At 45.4% G+C, this 19,970-nt stretch overlaps 1 protein-coding gene across 3 annotated transcripts in view; it reads right to left on the reverse strand.

Annotated features, from left to right (window-relative positions):
- Nucleotides 1-3,047: 3,047 nt before the first annotated feature.
- The window catches only part of SGK1 (serum/glucocorticoid regulated kinase 1), a 106,293-nt gene continuing 89,370 nt past the window's right edge, over nucleotides 3,048-19,970 (reverse strand). Inside the window, exons 1-12 of one of the 3 annotated variants that reach the window (XM_053287962.1) lie at nucleotides 13,986-14,006; nucleotides 9,831-9,906; nucleotides 9,020-9,095; nucleotides 8,469-8,573; nucleotides 7,867-7,950; nucleotides 7,626-7,757; nucleotides 7,152-7,264; nucleotides 6,628-6,751; nucleotides 6,093-6,188; nucleotides 5,445-5,600; nucleotides 5,239-5,328; nucleotides 3,048-4,450 (exon numbers count right to left, since the gene is read on the reverse strand). In XM_053287962.1, coding sequence (XP_053143937.1) covers nucleotides 4,283-4,450; nucleotides 5,239-5,328; nucleotides 5,445-5,600; nucleotides 6,093-6,188; nucleotides 6,628-6,751; nucleotides 7,152-7,264; nucleotides 7,626-7,757; nucleotides 7,867-7,950; nucleotides 8,469-8,573; nucleotides 9,020-9,095; nucleotides 9,831-9,901 — 1,215 coding nt within the window. In that variant the 5' untranslated portion in view covers nucleotides 9,902-9,906; nucleotides 13,986-14,006 and the 3' untranslated portion in view covers nucleotides 3,048-4,282. Of the gene's footprint in view, nucleotides 4,451-5,238; nucleotides 5,329-5,444; nucleotides 5,601-6,092; nucleotides 6,189-6,627; nucleotides 6,752-7,151; nucleotides 7,265-7,625; nucleotides 7,758-7,866; nucleotides 7,951-8,468; nucleotides 8,574-9,019; nucleotides 9,096-9,830; nucleotides 9,907-10,123; nucleotides 10,375-13,985; nucleotides 14,007-19,970 lie in introns of those variants that run through there. The other 2 variants (XM_053287953.1, XM_053287944.1) reach the window with 2 other exon arrangements.

The raw sequence follows: 19,970 nt of genomic DNA on the forward strand, positions 1-19,970 counted from the left end.
ACTGACCATGCAAATGGCTGCTGTGTGTGTGCAGATGCCAGAAGAGCACCATTTTGGTGTCCACAATGGCGATCGGAACGCTCGGAATGTCCCAACTTATAACAGGGTCCTTCTGTTCCAAGCTCAGAAGAGGCCCTTCATTTGGGCATTCTGTCCCAAGCTCAGAACACCTGGAACAGCCCATTGTGAGCTTGGAACATTCCGAACTCAGAACATTCTGCACATCCCTAATGTTGTCTGCTAATCTACAAGCACCTCTTCTGCAATGCACTTATTTGCTTGTGACATACAAGTTTTTTGGACTATGGATATGGATATGTGGGGAGCAAACAGGTTTGGACCAGAAGGCTCTTTGGTCCACAGTTCTGGAGCCTTCATCTAGGCACACTTCCAGATATTGGTGCTAATTGTAATAAAGTAACTAGCAATATAAAAACAAGTGGATCCAAACTTTTTTCCATACAGAAGCATACTAAGAAACATACTAATGGAATTTTATCTTTGGGTATCACCTGACTGAGATGCTAGATGCTTTCATTAGAATTAAAAATTCCTTTACTCTATTGTACTAAGCATGCAGTCCTGATAACTAGACAACATCAAGAACAAATATTTCAAGGTTCACTGCTGGAAGGCCTAACTTTGGCAGCCAACAGTCAGCAACATAAAATACCCGTCTGGGGCTCCAGTCTTATGCACATATATCTAGAAATAAGCCTCACTGAACACAGTGGGATTGACTTGTAAGGATTACACTCTAGTGACTGTGCATAAGAATAGAATGCTTTTACCAATCTAAACAAATTCTGCTCCAAGTATATTTCAATGGCAATTACTTCTATTAGTAGTACTTAGAATTTTATAGCACCTTCTAATGCACAAATGCTTCACATGTATTATCTTCTTGGCCTGGGCAAATTCAGATTTGAAAATTCAGATTTTATCCAAAATTGTCCCAAATTCAGCAAAAATCAGGGGATTAACCCATAGCTTTGAAAAAAATTACACACAGTCTTGCCAATGTGGACTGCAGATGTGACAGATTTCATAACTGTATGCCCATCCATTTTGGAAATATAAAGGGGGGGGCAAAGGGGCATGCTGTTACCCCTTTTCATGAAGGCAAAGGGCAGATTCCTTCACATGCTGGTGGAATGATGATCAAAGGAGGGACCATCATTTCAGAAGTTTCAGAAGTTTTTGTAAAGATCTGGCTTAAAACAAGCCAAATCTCACCCTTTTAAGACTTTTTTTAAAAAAATCAAAAATTCACCCCAAATCAGTGGATTGATCAATTATCTTCAAATTCACTACAGGGGGTCCTGACTTCCTTGCCCACGTGTGGCAAGTTACAAGGATCTAGAACCAACCAGTAATTTTTAGTGATTTTCTTTTGATTTTCCCATTGACCACTATGGGGGGGGGGGGAATCCATATTTAAGTCAGATTTCAGATTCAGATTCCAAATCTGATCCAATATCTGAGATTGCCAGAGCCCATATAATCCAAATATGATATTGTCAAATTTGGATCGGGTAGAATCCAAATCCAAATTTTCTTAATGTGAAAGAGCAGTGTGGTGTCGTGTTTAGAGTGCTGGACTAGGACCAAGGAGACCCAAGTTCAAATCCCCATTCAGCCATGATACTAGCTGGGTGACTCTGGGCCATTCACTTTGCTCTCAGCCTAACCTACTTCACAGGGTTGTTGTGAGGAGAAACTCAAGTATGTAGTACATCGCTCTGGGCTCATTGGAGGAAGAGTGGGATATAAATGTAAAAATGTAAAAAATAAACAAATAAGTGCACAGGTCTATTTTCTTCTTCTCCTTACACCAACCCTGCAAAGTGAAAACAGAGGCTGAAATCCAGACTCACAGAATACTGGTGCTATGGGGAGGGGTAATTTTTTTCAGTCTTCCCTCCCCTCTGAAGTCCTCTTTGCCTCCCAAAAATGCCCCAGAAGTTTTCATGATCCTCACGGATATATTTTTAAGAAGCACAGTGGGCTTCAGAGGAAAATGTCAATTGATTTGGATATGACCAATATTTATATACTGCTTTTCAACAAAAGTTCCCAAAGCTGTGATGAAAATTGCCACTGTCCTGTAGTGCCAATGGGGAGGTAATTGGATGTCAGCTGGAGTCTTGAGGCACCCTAACAACTACCAATTCATTTTAGTATTGGCTCTGATAATGCTAGGTAATCACCTGGGAGTATTATGTTCCCTATATTGTCAAAGGAGGGATTGCCATCCCTAAGGCTAACCAGTGCGTCTATGATGGAGACAGAGTCAGCCTTAGGGGTGGGCAAGCCAAGATTGCCACAAAGGGCATCTACCTGAAGGGGGCCACCAAGCAGAACTTGCAATGTGCTGCATGAGTATACTTGTTTGCAGTGAAGTGGCAAAAGGCCTGTGAAACTTCAGTGGGAGCGCAGCACTGGAACAGGAGATTCCTGGCGGCAAATGGGCTCTCCTCACAGGCATTGCTAAGAAAGCCTGGGAACAGCAGAGCTTGTTACACAACTAGGTTTTGCAATCTTGCCTGAACATAACTTGGCAGTGCTAGTAAATTAGCGGTGGGTGGGGGAAGATGGCGGTGGGCAGGACCCCAAAGGCACTCCTTGCTCAGGATGCTACTGATCCTTGGCCTGGCCCGAGGTAGAGGTGAAATGTGTATTGGGGCCTTTCCAATCCCTAGCTCAGCCTTTATACTACTATACCATCCCAGTTCTCTTGTGCTGCTGCCAAACCTTGGTGTCTATTACCACCAAAGTATCACAAATGCAGCTGGACAGTCCATGGCTGATGCACCACAGGCTCATCTGCAAGCCTTTTAACAAACCAACAGCCACACCTTGGGTAGCCCTGATACGTTTCTTGGCATTGCTGTGCAGTACAGGGGAAGTGCTCTTAATTACTATAGGAAATACATTTCAGGAGTCCATTCCAATGCAGAAAAATGCTAAATGTTGATGGCATCAGGAGGATGAGGAGAAACTGGTCTTGTATTTATAAAAGAAAGAACTGGCAGCATTTATAGAAATATTGTCCAAGATTTTACTGCAAACCAATGAATTTGGTCACAAAAGTGGTACATATTATAACCATGTTAATTACATTACAATGGTGGTACACATTATAAGCCTTTAAAGTGTTTTTTTCCTTTTTAAATATACATCTAGCATTGCAACCAATTGTACAGGTCTTTTTACAATACATACAACCTGGAATGCAAACAAAAAAGTAATATAACACAAACTATAAATAATGCCCCCAATTTTACAGTTTATACAAAAAAACCATTTATACGATTCTCTTCAGATCGTATAAAGAAGAAATAAACCAACAGCTTTGACAGACTGCAGCTGGGGCATTTTGGTCCATAGAAACCCTTTCTAAAAATAGAAATATTTATATTTACATATATTATTTCCATAGCAGCAATGCCTTCTTCAGGCATTTGAGATACAAGTCATCGAAGCCCATCTTGAAAGTTTTCGTTATTAACTGTACACTTTTTACATTTTTTTTTTTTAAAAAAAAAATCACTATCGACACTTATTAATTTATTGTCTTCCAAATATGGAAGGAACAAACAATGCCCCACATTGTAGTGTCCCGCGAGTGTCACACCGACGCTTCTGAACTAAAGTCCATCTGCATAATATGCATACCACACTCATACCATTGTCCACATAGCAAACCCACGCATGAATCAAGAAACACTCTTGACAGGAAAAGCTTTGGAGCTTGCAAGATCTCATCAGAAAAAAGGCACGTTTTCGTAAAATCCTTATCACATCCAGAAAGATCTTCAAGCAAGGCTTTTCGGAACATTATCTCCAAAAAAAGAACACAAAACCCACAACCCTTAAAACTAACACACACAGCATGTTGTTCTAATGCTTACGATCTATGGCAGTCTATGGCAGCAGTTGCTGTTTTGTTTCAGTTTTTCCTCCTCCTTCAATTTCCAAAGGAGATAGCACCACTTTGGTGGGTGGGAAGAACCAGAAGTGAAATGTATTGCAAGTTCATTTAAAAGGAGTCATATCTGCTCTTCGAAACAAACAACAATGGAAACAAACAAACAAACAAGCTTCCAGCAAACAGCAGTAGAGTTGAAATTAAGGCTGCAAAGCTGCCATGAAGGGAAGATGTGCAAAACTTTCTTATTCAAGATGACTGGACGTCTGGCAGCTCAACCAGAAGGCCAACAAAAGGGTCATAATTTAAAGAAAAACGGGGAGCGGTGGGGAAACAATCAATCATAGACATTCACAAGAAAGAATCCATGGGTGGGGCATAGGAGAAACCCAGGAAAGCTTCAGCAGCCTCCTTGACGCTGGCAGTGATGAGGATGCTGTCTGTAGACTGGCCAATGGAGTTTGGGACAGGCTCCTCTGTGAACTCGGGATCAAAGTGTCGCAGATCACTGGGGCCACTCTGGAGAACAACAAAGAAAGAGGGTTTTGGTGTTAACACTAGACTACCAAGAATGTCCCAATCAGTTCTTAACTGGACAAGAAGACAGAAAGGTTAATGGTGCAGCCCTTCATGGACCAGTTTTTGTTCAGAGATCTGGTCACTTTTTGTCAAGATTTTAACACATGAGAATTTGGGGGTTGTTTTTAATTAGCTCTGAACTTGAATTCAACAATAAAGGCTAAATTCTAAGCATCCTGCACAGTAGTAGTATTTCATGGCCATTGAGTCCAATAGACGTTTGTCATTTGCACATCATCAACTATCCCAAAGTTGTGCTTACTTAATAGTCAAGAAGGCCAGTGCATATGTCGTTTGAACGCAAGACTATTGGACTCAGTGGCCTAGCTAGGGCCAATTTAATCTCAACTGGAAAGGCCTGGCAGCCTAAAACAAAGTAAGTCTGAACTCAGTGGGCTCTCTAAGTGTTTTGGATTAGGCTTGTTGGGTCACTGCAGAAACTAAATGTGCTAGGATATCAAATGTAGTAAGGCCATGCCGTCCCCCTGAATGTAAAGGAAAGCGCTAACTATGCATTTGGAGCAAGCTATGAAGTCAGCTTGCATGACTCCTCCCATGAATACACTGAAGACAGCATTTAAAGCCAAAGATCTTTCATAGCTGTCTTCAGGGTCAGGCCAATCATGCACTAAAAACCTGCCTTTGATTATTTTTATCTTCAGCCTTTGGACAGCCCCGTATAAACAGAAGCCCTCTTTAGCAAGCCTATAATTAGAAGCAATACTTACCACATTTGGGTTAAAAGGGGGTGTAATCTTCTTATTAATGAGATCATCCCAGTTAATTGGGGAGAAGAAGATGTGATTCTTAATCTCCATCTGTTGAGGAAACGGAAATTACATCAATTCAGACAAGAGTAATTGAAGATGACTTGAGCTGTCCAGCAGACTTCCCAAAAGCCTCCCCTTCCCTGAACTCTCAAGGAGACACTTACAAAGTCTTCCTTTGCTCCCAGCCTCTTGGTCCTGTCCTTCTGCAAGAGGCCTTCCAAAAGGTGTCTAGCAGAGTTGGTAATATTTGGCTTTAGCTGCAGAGGCTTGTTCAAGATGTTGTCATACATTTCTGCTGTGTTTCTGCTATAGAAAGGGGGCTGGAAAAGAGGGAGAAAAACACAGATTAACTAGTGCACATTTTATTGCACGACTACAATACCCTGAATGTTCCCAATGGTCATCTTGATACACACATGAAAGTGCAGTGGTGATGAAGCCACCTGCAGCTACATCCCTTCCCTTCCCCTTCCTTATGAATTGTTTAATCTCAAGTCCTAAGGACTAGCAATACAACTGCTGGATGTGAGAGGCACATGCAAAATATAGGATCCACTAACAGCAGAAGTTCTGTGGAGCCAAGATGTAGCTGCTTCCCACTACAGATGGGCACGGCTGTCTTTAAGGCATGGCAAGCAGGGTGACCGCCCCAGGCCCCACTATTTGAATCCCCATCAAAATTAGCTGAAAGGGGGTTCAACACTGGCTGATTTGCCTCAGGCCCCACACCCAGCCAGGGCTTTCTAAGGGCAGTTCTGTTGGGGACACTACTGCTAGGCTTATGTCATTGGTCAGTTTCTATTTCCACTTACCAGTCCATAAAGCATCTCATACAAAACTGCTCCAAGGCACCACCAGTCAACAGTCCAGTCATAAGGTTGCTTGTGAAGGACTTCAGGGGCAAGGTACTATTACCAACAAAAAGATGAGTAGAAACATTAGATAAAACAGAAGCCAAAGACAATGAGAAGACAAAGCCAATACACTTATCCCCAGTTTTCATATCCCTGTTTTTCAAATGTTCTGCTTCAGAAGACCTCTGTAAAATGAATTTAGGTCTGCACACATGGACCGAGAACCAGCCCAATAGGCTTTAGAATATATTCTGTCTACGTGGAAGTTATTTTGACAGCATTTCCCATAGTACTGGTGTCCTTTATTGCACCCAAAGGCTATCATTTGAAGGATCTTTCTCTCTTTTTGCTACCTTGTCAGAAAGCTCATAAATCTGAGGCTGTCTGAATCACCCCACCAGCACAGAATGTCTTTTTTGGGAATTCCTTTTCTTGTTGTGCACTTTGAACAAATAGATCATTGTCACTGAGATAAAGCAGAACTCAAGCCTACCTCAGGGGTGCCACAAAATGTGGAAGTTGTGCCGTTGTGCTCTATGTTCTCTTTGCAGAGTCCAAAGTCAGTCAAGACAATGTGCCCCTGAGAATCAAGCAAAATGTTCTCTGGCTTCAAGTCTCTGTGGCAAAAAGGAGAAGGAAAACAGACACATCAGCTGGTTGGTCTTCATTCTTACCATTTTTCTTCTGAACAATGGTCTTCTGTGCCAATTTTTCAAAATGGGAGTTCTTCTGAAACTGACTGATTTGATATATAGTCCTCAAACATGTTTTAAAGAAGAACCACAAATGAAATTTTGTTTGTGTGTAAGAGTGGAACCCACTTACTGATTCTCACACACAAACCACAAGTGAAAGCCCCTTAAAAAGGTGCCCTGCACTCGTCCCAACACCTGCACTGGGCATCTTAAAAGATGCACAAGATTCCTGACCTCCCATTTACAAAAACACAGTTTCATTATGTATTAGCAGCTACATTCCAAAGTTTTCACAGACACACAATCATGCGCCTTTCCTTACCGATAAACTATATTCAGAGAATGCAGGTAACCCAGTGCACTGGCAATTTCAGCAGCATAAAAACGAGCTCGTGGTTCCAGGAAGCAACGTTCCCGCTGGAGATGATAGAACAACTGTAGAAGACAGGAGAGGGAGGGGGGAGCTGTTAACAATTGCAAAATCTTTCAAACAATGCATTTAATTAAACTCAACATATATAGCTAGAGAGAACAATTGTAGGAAATGGCCCAGTAATCATCTGGCCATTTCCTGCCATTAGATGCTGGCAAGCAGGAGACACTGAATCTAATAACTCCTCCCCTCAAACTCCCTTCCATACCAAATGGGAAGAAACAGTACAATGCTGTGTTGTACACATGGCAGGGCTGGCTTGTCTCTCAGGGTACAGGGAAGTTGAGTCTTTCGATCACCCTCTCCAAACAACTCCATCCCCCTGGCCCCATGGGGTTTTTTGTGTGTGCTCTCTCTGCTTACCTCTCCACCATTGATGTAGTCTAGAACAAAGTACAGTTTGTCAGCGGTCTGGAAAGAAAAATGGAGTCCTACTAGGAAAGGGTGCTTCACATTCTTTAGTAGGACGTTGCGTTCTGACATGATGTGTTTCTCCTGAAAAGGAGGACAGGGACCATTTAAAATTCAACAGCACAACAGACAGTCTGTTATTATTATATTCTTAATTGCAAAGGCATCCCAATGGGAAAAACTAGGTATTTACCTCTTTCTTTTTCAGGATTGCTTTCTTCTGGAGGACTTTCACTGCATAGAATTGTTCTTCTGCTTTGTGCCTTGCAAGAAGAACCTGAAATAAATCAAATCATTGCTTGTGTGCTGCAGGAAATCAAGTCATAACTGCAATCACCAATATCTAAAGCCCATTACACTAACTTGGAGCCACATGCTAGTGAGGGATACAGTCACCCTTTGCAACTGGATAGGCTAAGAATGTTAAGAGTATGGATCAGTGTAATGGGTGGAGGACATTGGCTTAGGGCAGGGACCTGGACAACATAACCCACTGGGACTATAATTCAAAGAAATCTTCTCCATGAACTTTCTTGCCAAAACCTTCTTGCAAAGATGCCCAGCCCTGTACCCAACTGCTCTTCCATGTTTTCTCTGTTCCTTGCTAAATTCTCCAGAATACACCAACTGGTTTAATCCTCAGTACTAAGCTATGAGTTTCCTGGTGCCATGAGGCAAAACTAAGGGGAACTTGCTTAGGAATCCACCTCATTAACAAAAGCTTTGACTATCCAGCCCTAGACATTATATAAAACATTTTTAAAATGGATTAAAAAAATACAGTATGTAGCTTACCTTCCCAAAACTGCCTTTTCCAATAACTTTCAGGAAATGAAAATCAGCTGGTTTAGCATGTGGGTTAGATGAAGGACCAAGATTTATTTGCTGGGATGGACTGGGCTGAAATGGGGAAAAGGGGGGGGGATTAATATTTTATCCAAATAGATTGTTACATTTTTAACAACCTACATTAAACTATCCTGACTTTTTAAAAATGCCCTTTTTTATCTTCAGTGAACACAGCAGGTTACATACTCTTATAGGATTCAAATAGCAAAGATAGTATGCTTTAATGCTGGCACTCAAAAGTTTAGCCATGTTTCCTATATAAATAAAATAGGAAACCATCCATCCATCCATCTATATTCTCCTTTCTACTTCTAGACTAAGGCTATATACTTATTCTAAAATGTATCTTTCCAAGTTATATCACCACACTACGTTCTGAACTGAAAGGCAATTCCTGTCAGATTGCTAATGGATAGAACAACTATTTAAAACCTGTTTCTATTACTGACACATTAAGCTCTGCTCTGGAAAAGCTGCACACAATAAAGGCTACTTACTGGAGGAGAAGGATTGGCATTCATAAGTTCAGGCTCTTGAGGCTGCGAGATCTTCAAAATAGATTGAACTTCAGGGCTGCAGAGATTAGACATGACATAATTAGAACAGTTGCACAAGGAAAAGAGCATTAAAAAATCACACCACTAGGGGGCATGCTAACATTCTATTGGAGAACATTTCAGGTTGGCAGAAAACTAAAAGACACTAAAACAGCTTATTTGGTTTCAGGGCTAAGATGAAACAGGAGACAGGAACAAACCCTTCTGCGCAAAGAGACTTAAGTTTCCTCTGTAATTAAAGGTCAGAGGCTAGCAGGGCTGAGGGATCAGGAAATCTAGACTAGTTGCCATTCTCCAGTTTATTGTGCCCCAGCCAGACACAGAAACTGAATGCCATACAGTGTTCTCAGAACTTTTGTATTTTTCAACTTGGAATACTTCAACAGCCTCTGATTTAAAGCCAAAAGAACTATTTAATGACACACATTCCTATCATGAAAATTTCCATCTGCACACGATAACTGCACAGTTTTAGCAAAACTAAAATGCGATCCTACACATATTTGCTAGGAACTATTCCCATTTAATTTAACTAATGAGCCTTACATTCTGAATAATCATGCTTAGGGTCATACTGTTAATGCTATTTTATACCAAAAAAAACCACAAAACACCTGTGGGGGGAACCACAGGTTTCCCATTCTCCCATCTAAAGAATTATATTGCCTATCACTCCATCTTGTTTTAGAAGTTTCAAAAATAAGTTACTGTCATTTTCCGGAGAATTTCTACAGGAGGTAAAGGTACTTACTGCTTGCATGCATAGGAATTGGTGGCGATTTTTTGAATGAAGTCGTTCAGCCCCATTCTTCTCTGTTTCATAAAAGCTGCAAGTTTTAAAAAAAAAAAAGTATTAGCACAGATTAATCTCCAATCCTTTTTCCCCCTTTGCATTTTTAGTAGATCTCTTTTTCCCGATCCTTGATCAAATTCATCACGCTCCGCACTGCACTGCCTAAAGCCTCTGGACTCTAGGAAATTTTCCAGGAGGCGCCGCTTGTGGCTCCTTTGCCCGGCTTTGGGGCTCCTTTCCTTCCCACTCACCGATCAGGATCGCCACCATCCCTCTCATCTTCGAATAGGTTAGCGTGGATCCAGAAGCTTCCGTTTTTACTGTCATTGCTGAGCTGGGTAAGAGCGCCAGTGAGCAGAAATAATCCAAACTGATGGGTGAAGAATGCAGGGGCTGGAGTCAAATCGGCAAAGCCAGCTAGCGAGTTAGGTGGCACAGAGAAGCGCGCAGTGCAAGCAACCCACCAGCCCTTCGAGTCAGCTCAGTTGTGCGGCGCTGTCGCTCGCCGGAGGGCTTTTATAGGCCAGCATCGCGGGAAGGAGGAGGGAAAGAGAGAAGGGGAGGAGCCCGCCGGGAACAATGAGGAAGAGCGTCGCCGGCCGCTCCAGGCGCCCAGGACTGCCTCGCGACCTCCCGCTCTGGCGCCCGGCCCCTGGCAGCCAGCGCGCCCCTCCCTTGCCTGACGCTCGAAAGGCTCCGGCAAGCTGCTTCCAGAGGAAGGAGCGGATTCCCCCTCCCCGCTCCGGTGCAAATTGCTATGTGATGAAGCCGGAGCGGAGAAAGGCAAAGCGACGCAACGCCGGGACTCCTCCTTAACCCCTTGGGAGGGACGCAAAACAATGAATGATGATGTTTTCCCTTCTGTTCTTCCGAACGCCGTTGCCGGCAGAAATAAGCCCAGCAGCCCTGCCTCTCCCCAGCAGCCAGGCACTTGCTGGGCTGGGGCACTTGCTGGGCTGCTGGCCTGGCCCCCACTCCCGGCTTCCGAGAGGGTGCGGGAAGAAGGAATCACTCGCTCCCGAGAGAGGAGCTGTCTTGCGCGGGCGGCTGCCTTGCAGACTCTACTTGCGGAAGCTCCGTGGTTTGGACAGAATTCTGTCCTCACAGTAGTAGACTTCGTGGGCAGCCAGAAGGATTTTGCTGGAAGTGAGCTGGCTTCCTCTTTCATTCTTCAGCACTTCAATACCATGGAAAGGCCCTCACTTCACTGTTCCCTATAGGCCTTATGCGGGATAGCCCTTATTTCAGACATCCACGGTGGATTCTGAAACGACCCACAGAGCCAAACTGGCCCTTATGCAGGGATCATTTTGTGTTAGGGATGAGGAGAACATTAACGTGGCCTGGTTACATTTAGCATTCTTTTTCTAAGAGAGGCTAGATGTGCCCCCCGCCCGCCTGGCAAAGCTCACAAACTGGTCATGGCAGAGATGGCCCTGTCTCCAGTTGTTTGCCCTGCCTCCCCACACACCATTCCAGATAATCTGAGGCCTACAGCTCCTGAACAGGGGTTTCCTTCCCAGAGGCATATCTAGAGAAAATAGTGCCTAGGGCAAGCACTGAAATTGCGCCCTCTGTCCAAACATCTGACACCCATCTTTCAGATAACTTTACCATAATATCAGCTCAAAAATACAAGTCAAGCTCGTTAATTTTTTAATATTTCAAAAACTATTTAACATTGGACGTAGCCAGACCAAAAAATGCTGGAAAACTACCAATTTCAGTATGCTGGGGCTCATGAAATACCCAAAGACTATGTGGAGGTGTACTTGGAAAACTAAACGGAAATGCCTGTCCAATTCTCTACTATGCATTGTAGCATCACTATTACATAAGTTTTAAAAATCAATGGAGAATTTGACTTTTCCCAGATACTCTGTAAATAATTAAAGGATATGCAGAGTAAACTGTGTCACTGCTTGGAATATATTCTAGTATTTCAGAAAGACAGTTAAAATGAGAAATAGAGCACGAAACTCCCAGCGGGCCTTAATACTAAGGATTTCACACTGATTCAAAGACAAACTCACCATTAATAGCCATATTATTAAGACATCACATTTAACTCACATATCACAAGAAGGAAAGTAAGAGCAAATGAATACAATCCTAGCTCATAAGCTTCAGCTCAGCAGTATTCACAAGCTCTGATTCTCTGTATGTACATAGTGCCAATCTGAATATGTGCACAGTGACTTATATTATATTATTTTAAAAAGTTTACCTGTAGCCCCTTCGGGGGGCTTCTTAAAGGTCATGGGGGTGTATGCAAATTCTCCCCCTAACCTCGCTGGCCTCTAGGGCTTGCAGGGACCATTTGAGCATGTGCGGTGGCCATTTTGTACAATAACTGTTTTTTAAAATGGCTGCTGAAAACAAAATGGCCACTGCAAAGCCTGGCATAGCCTAGGGCCTCACAGAGGTCATTTGAGCATATACAATGGCCATTTTGTTTTCAGTGGCCATTTAAAACAAATTTTTAATTTTAAAAAATGGCGCCCCCCTTCAAGTGGCACCCGGGGCATGTGCCCTGCCTGCCCTACCCTAGATACGCCCCAGCTCCTTCCCATCCCTGGCCAATAAGCCATTGGCATTATGCATGACTTGTCCCCTTAGCTAAGCAGGGTCCACCCTGGTTGCATAGGAATGAGAACAGAGGTGCTCTTATCCCTGGACTTCAGGGCTGAGGTCCAGGGCCTCCACAGCCTCTGGGGGCCCCCAAATCCTCTTTAATCTGTCCCGGGAGGTGTGGACACCCAGCCTAGCATGATGATGCTTAATTTGCAGGGGAGTGGGGCCTCCAAAGGCCTTTATGTCCAAGCTCTAAAATTACCTAGGTGCACCTCTGCATGCGAGACTTGATGGGTGAACACTGTAAGAAATTCCCCTCAGGAGATGGAGCTGCTCTGGGAAGAGCAGAAGGTTCCAAGTTCCCTCCCTAGCGTCTGCAAGATAGGGCTGAAAGAGATTCCTGCCTGCAACCTTGGAGAAGCTGCTGTCAGTCTGTGTAGACAATACTGAGCTAGATGGACCTATGGTCTGACTCTGTATATGGCAGCTTTCTATGTTCCTATGAGTCTAACCCCAGTACTTAATCCGTAGGAACTAGTTACAGTTACAGAACTTGTAATAGAAAGATGGGGATTGGGTTGTGTGTGGGTGTTGTGTTTTTTTTTAAGCATTTGAGGCTTCCACTAATCAAGGAACGGCCACAATTAATCTCCTCCCGCACACACATTTGAGATTAAGGCCAAAGGCTTCCCCGGAGCCTGAATCCCAGGTGCATTGAGCCAGTAAATTAAGATCACCCCCACACACACTATTAAAATTAATCTGTGGGAGTTCCCTCACAGATTAGGTACCAAAGCTACAAACTCCTGCACACCTATTTTGGAGTAAATGGCATTAAACTCAGTGGGACATCTGAGCAAACATGTATAACATCGGGCTGTAGGTTTTATAACTAGATTTGGTGGTCTTTACAGACGCTCAGGTCCCTTTAGTTCTTAATCCTTTTACGAAAAAGTCCTTTGAGTAATGAGTAATATGGGACATGTTTGTATTTCGTATTCTTGCAATCAATAGGCTTGCTCAAAAACAAAGCAAAACCCCAAAATACTCCAGTAGTACTACTACGAAGTAAGTGGCTTAAGAATCACAGCCTTTCTCAGAGGATTACATTACGACTGCATGGACTTCCCCTTCTCCCACCCTCCCTGACATTTTGCTTTTTCTTTTTAAAGCCACCTCCAAGTAAATGACAGTGAAACAGTAACCGCTGGAGTCCAAGCGGTTCCAGCTTATCAGCTGGTATTTATTAATTGCCAAAGAGCGTCGCGGTAGGACGGAGAGTTCAGCAAGCTGTCCATTGGTTGAAGTGGCTGGCACCACCTCAAGGCTCAGAACAGCCGGCTTCAAAAGAGTCAATCCTTGGCCAAATGGAAACGTCCGGGGCCAAAGGGGAGTGGGATTAACCTGCTGTCACTCCAGTTTAAACTCATCAGATAATGGGGAGCAGCCGGAGATGCTTGTCCTTGTAGCTGCAGCAGGCCGGCAAGTAACAAAAGAGAGCATAAGTTTAAATCAGAGTTTCTGATCAGAGTTTCTTACCAAAATTCTCTCGCTCGCTCTCTCCCTTCCCCGCAGCCTCAACAATTTCTTCTCCCTGTCAGTTTGTGGATGGCGCCTCCAGTTGGGGAACCGGCCCGGGGAGTTGGGGGCGGCCCCTGCAAGGATTGCTGGTATTTGCTGCTCAGCAGCAAAAGCAGCCGCCGTCGCCTGGGATGACTGTTGATAAGAATCTACTTTTCCTTCAAGGAACCGCAGAGAGTGACTCAGGGGAACGAGATTTCCTGCCCCGACTTTTTCAGTTCCACAGAACTGAAGCGCCCCTTCAAGGAGATCGGCCGCACCTTGGAACTGACAGACTGACTGGAATATTTCCGAAAACGCCTTCTTAAAACATCGGCCAAAAAGGGCCAAATAAATAAATAAATAAATAAATACAAATCCAGTCTGCTCTAGTGGAAGGAAGGGGTGGAAAGCTTCTTGTGTTTGCAAAAGCAACGGAAATAAAACAAAACAACTGACTCAGTCCGCAATTCATAATTTTGTATTTGCATAATCGCATAGGAATAGTATGTGCCCGAACGCTGTATAATTTATTCTCTTCCCATAAACAGCATTGCAGAACACGTGAGGTTTGTTTATGAATGGAGTTGACCGGGACGCCTCCCATTGGCGAAGTGCAGGTGGCAGTGGCACGCAGCGGCGCGGGGTGCCGGGGGGAAGCGAGAAGCAACTTTGCGTGCGCGGTGCAGGAGCCGGGGGAGGCTGCATTCCAGCCGGATTGTTAGTAGCGGTGACCGCCACATTCCAAACTTGTTACATGCGACCCTACTGAAAATGCAACACGAATTGACTGAATGCTCCTTGTTTCCATTCCATACCCTCCTCCAACTTTACGCATTATGGGAGAGGAGAGCGAACTTCATCAACAAATTGCATGCTTGATGCGAATACAGTAAAATAGCATTTTGTGAACACTCTCCCTGCAATATTAAAGCCAACAACACCATCCCTTTCCCCCCAATTCTGAATGCAATCTGCAAGCTATGTATTCCAGGGTCGTCCCATTAATGTGAGGGTAAAGGGGTTCCTTAGCGTGCGTGCTCGAGAGTTAACGGGATGGTTTACTCCCAAATAAGCGTACAGAGAGACGCAGTTCTAAAAGGAACGCCACCGGGATGCATTTACTATCCCTTCTTCTGAGGTCTCACTCTGTTCTCATAGGGATGCTACTGCTAGTCCAAAGAAGGTTCTAGAAGGCTGATTATTGGCCTGCTCTGTGTCCAGGGGTGTAGCTATAATTGAGCGGATGGCTTCACAGAACCCGGCCACGAGATCCGGAGGGCCCCTCCATCTCCTTCATTATCTCCCTCACTCCAAGGGGCTGCCTGAGAGAGGCTGAACAACAGGGCCCCTTCTCCCCTAGCAACGTCCCTGTTTGTGTCCATCGATGCAGCCCATCCCGCTGTTCGCGTCTCAAGCAACTTGCAACATTTCTCAGGCTTGTGCCACTCTGTGTGTCCCCGCCCCCGCGCAAGACCATCTTTCGCAAGCATTCTTTGCGAACTCTGGAGTTTGCTGTATTGCACTACAGAGAGGAGCAGGCGGCATAGCGCCAGACGTCAATTGGGAGGGGGAGCCTGCCTCTTCCTCTTCCAAGTTCGAATTGTGCTCGGGCGGTGTGGACGTTTCGCTTGTGCAGCCTGCAGAGAGCCGCCAGTTTACTTTCAAGATTGCAAAACCTGCATCTAGGCTGACTAATCCGAGCAAAAAGGCTTGCCTTGTCGAATTCTTTAGGAAGTCGAGGCTGGAGAAAAACCACTGCCTACCCCAGCTCACTAAAAACGCGTCAGCTTTCTTAAAGAACAGCCCACAGGCCAGGAAATCAGCAGCCCCCAAATACAAGAGTTCCCAGTTTCCCGAATCGCTTGCTCCTCTGTTTCTTTCCATGACACATCCTCTCCGCTCGTGTCCTTCCCCCCTGCCCTCCCCTCCTCCAGCGGTATTTTCCACCACAAGAAACAACCGGACAGATCCCTAGAGCCTCCAGCAACAGGGAGCTATAAACCTTGTAAAGAGCACATTGCTGGCAGCGTGCAGAAGCAACAGCACCCAACAACCCGGCACGCGCATGCGCCACGGCGGCCTTTGCTCCTCCTCGCCTTCCACAAGCAGTGCGAACGCCACACGCTGCGCCGCAGCCGGCCGGCCCTACAGCCTGCCTGGTTCCTAACCCGGCGTCCCATTCATCCATCATCCATCCATCCATTCATTGGTGTCTATTAATGGTGCAGCTTATCGATCACTGGTACACGATCGCTGAACGAGTCCTTTTATTAAGAGATTCTTCTCACGCTGTTCTTTCTGGCTCCACACACATACAGTCCCCCACTATTACTTTCATTGATTCTCCGTGTCTCCTCCTAAGACAGAGAAGGAAAGCGCAGGGCGCGCTTGAACTCCGGACGCCTCTCCTCCTTTCAGCCAGCCACCCGTCAGCCACAGGACTGACATAAACATCACACAGTATGTATGGCCACATAAAACCCAATAACAATAGCATGCGGACAGCCCCAAGAAAAGGTGACATTCATTGCTTGCTGGAAGATGCGGCAGAGAGGAATGTGTCTCTCTCGCTCGTTTTGGGTCAATGAGGGTACCTTCTCGTACCAAATAAAAGTGTTTTTAAGGAAACTATTGCGCTCCATCAAGCCATTGTCCCTTTCTTGCGCCTCCATCCCTTTTGACAAAACCTCTTCTGCTCAAAACCTTTGAGTGCAGCCTACATCCCTGTAGAATTCAAGCCTGGCAAAAATACAACAGATTTGCTATGGACTCTAGCCCTACCTACGCACCATGTTCAGCACATGCACAGTAGGGCACTTCCGATGTGTAACTTGCATTTGAGGAGGCGTGTATTCAGGTTCATGTTTATATTACACACAAGCCGTATTCAGACATTAGTTGTCTGTACACGTGTACATGATTTTGTGCGGATGACTGTCCTTTTTTGAAGTAAACCTGGGTTGGGTACAGCCCCTCAAATGCAGTATACAGATAGGAAGTGTAACACTGCACACGTGTTGAGCATAATGTGTGAATAGGACTACAAAGCTATGTACATGTGTACAGACTCCTGTAAAATGAAACGTCTGAGTGGGATTACATTACAGACAGTTTCTCTTAAAACATTCTGGTTTTGCCTTGCACTGATCATAGGTGTCAGAAGAGTGCAGAAGTTCTATCCTTCCTCCTTCTAGATTTGACAGGTCTGTGACTTCCAGTCAAATGAAACAAAACCATTCTGCCTTCCTTGATTCCACACCAGATAGAAATGTTCACAAATATGGTAATGCAAGCGTGCCCCTATTAATTCAATCTCTTTCTTCCTCCACTAGACCAGAAGTTGCAGGTTCTGGCGAAAGGATAATCTTCACTTGGAAACCTGCCACGAAAATAATATTTAACCAACCTTTCAGGGAAGACTTTTCTTCTTTCCCTCGCATGATCGTTATCTCTCTCCCTTCCTTCTTTTAAAATCCCAACACAAAGCAGTTTTGGAACTCTGCTCCTCGCGATCCTTTTATTTTGTTATAATCCCAACAGAGCGTCTCCTTGCCTGGGCCGTCGTCCGTCTCCCAGTTCGCAGGGAGGCGGGCCGTGAACGAAAGAAACTTGCTGATCTGGCTGCCCGGTTTTTGAACCTCGTATTAAAGGTGATTTACATACCAGAGAACTAAAGTTCAGCATTAGCCCTGTTGTTGCAACATAACCTGAAATTTACTGAAATCATCGCTTGCATATTATATACACAACATGCACACACACACACGCCCAGTGCGGCAACTAGAAATGCAAGTCTGTTATAAGTGATGCATCAGCAACAGGATGGATCCCTGGGAGACTTTCGAAAGATGATTTAGGAGGAAGGGAGGGAAGGGAGGAGGGAAGAAGTAAGGAAATTTAGTGGGTTTTAATTACAAAGGGAGAGGGGGGAAATCCTCAGATGCCTTGCTCCCTTGCTGGGGTTCCACAGGTCTGCCAGATGTTGCTGCTGAACTACAACCCGCAGCTGGGAATGCTGGGAGTTGTAGTTCAACAACATCTGGAGGCCCCCTCGTTAAGAACCATTTCCCTAGAGTGTGTGGTCTATATATTGTAATCGTCTGGAGAGGGTTTGGGATGGAATGGGATTTTGATGTATTTTATTTATTTATTTTACATTTTATATCCCGCTCTTCCTCCAAGGAGCCCAGAGCGGTGTACTACATTCTTGAGTTTCTCTTTCACAACAACCCTGTGATGTAGGTTAGGCTGAGAGAGAAGTGACTGGCCCAGAGTCAGCCAGCTAGTTTCATGGCCGAATGGGGATTTAGTTGTCCATGACAGGGAGGGATTGAGCAGCCGATCCCCAAATCAGTTAAGCCAGAGTACAGTATTGAAAACTGTATGGGCGGGAGCAAAGGGTTGAACGGACTGAGCCTCGGTGCTTCAGCTTCACACCTCTGGGGATCGCAGGCCAGAGGCAGTTGGGCAGGAATCACCCTATGCTCTGGGGTTTTTCTACGTCAAAGCTTCGCTCAGAGACGACGTTAGGGCAGAAGCAACGGCAGGTTGGCGCGCTCTCTCTCGCCTCCACCCACCCGACTTCCCCTTTCTCTTTTTAGCAGCGGAGGGAGACAGCTGGGCTCCTGACCATGTGTCATTTCAGAGGAAAGAGGCAAGTTGTTGAGACTGGCTTTTCCTCCCAGCCGGGCGAGCGAAAGGGTGGAGGCTGCAGCAGGCGCCCCCTTTCCAATCTTGGCAGCTAAAGCGTTTCCGCAAAGGAAGGCGAGAGAGACACAGAAGAGAGGGCTTCCCCCGCCTCTGCGATCCTGAGCTCGACTGCTTGCATCCTCTTGACGTCTCTCTTCCTCTCGCTCTCTCAGCACGCAGCCGGCATATAGGACCAACGCCGAGACGGCTCCCCTCACCTCGGCTCCTTGGCACACACAGGGGGCGCTCGTGCTCACGTTCTTCGCAGCAGCAGCAGCAGCAGCAGGCGATTTAATTCGTTACCATTGACTGCAACAGCAAAGGCTGCTGCATCAGGTTCGATAGGCTCCTCCTCCTCCTCCTCCTCTTTTTAAAAGCATCTCTTCTTATTTCAGAATGGTACAGCCCTATGAGATCTAATGAAGGCCCGTTTTAGAAACCTAAAATGTTGAGTGATCAAAGGGAACTCTTGGAAACTCGGGTGTCTGTCCCGGGGAAGCAATTTGCACACTGGGTTCCTTCCTGAAACAAAGTGACATGTTTATCTGTGCAGTGCTCTGAAGCATACTTAGGGGCATTGTGCTGCTTTCTGGGCTGTCCATACTAACCTATAAGGAAAGGGAACTTCTTCGAGGCTTGCATCCCAGTGGATTTCAATGCGGGCATGGCTCTTGCAAACTTCCTCGGGTCTGTCCTTCCTCCAATGTGGCAAATTAGGCAAAGCCTAAAATGAGCACATGAGGCAGCATTTCCTGATAGGACCTCCCCAAGGCATACAGCAGCTAAGGCAGACATCCTTGGTCCATCTGGGCCAGTGCTGCCCACTCCACCTGACATCAGCTCTCTAAGGTTTTAGATTGTGAGCCCTTTTGGGACTGAGGATGTGTACAAATTAAGGTCCAAGCACTGGTGCGGTGCCACAGGGAGGAGGGTGGCAAGCAAGCAGAAAGAAAGAGGAGAGCAGGTCCTTCCCTGCTGCCCAATGCAGCTTGCTGATGGGAGGGTGCGTGTCCCAAGTACCCATGCATGGTGCCAGCATGCACATGGCACCTGTGACATGCTGGTGCCACACACAGGTACTTGGGACGTGCGCTGCCCCAGCAGGAAGCTTCATGGGGTGGCAAAAGAGGAGGTAAGGACCTGCTCGAACCTCAGTTCGTGCACATTTGTATTTGGGACAGCAAACCTTGAGCCCTTTCTCACAATCTGTGAAAAGGGCTTGAAGGGGTGAGGGGAGAAAGCCTTGAAAAGCTTACCTCCTGCAAGACCTAC

The sequence above is a fragment of the Hemicordylus capensis genome, chromosome 1 (assembly GCF_027244095.1).
Source record: "Hemicordylus capensis ecotype Gifberg chromosome 1, rHemCap1.1.pri, whole genome shotgun sequence".
In the NCBI taxonomy this organism is placed as follows: domain Eukaryota; kingdom Metazoa; phylum Chordata; class Lepidosauria; order Squamata; family Cordylidae; genus Hemicordylus; species Hemicordylus capensis.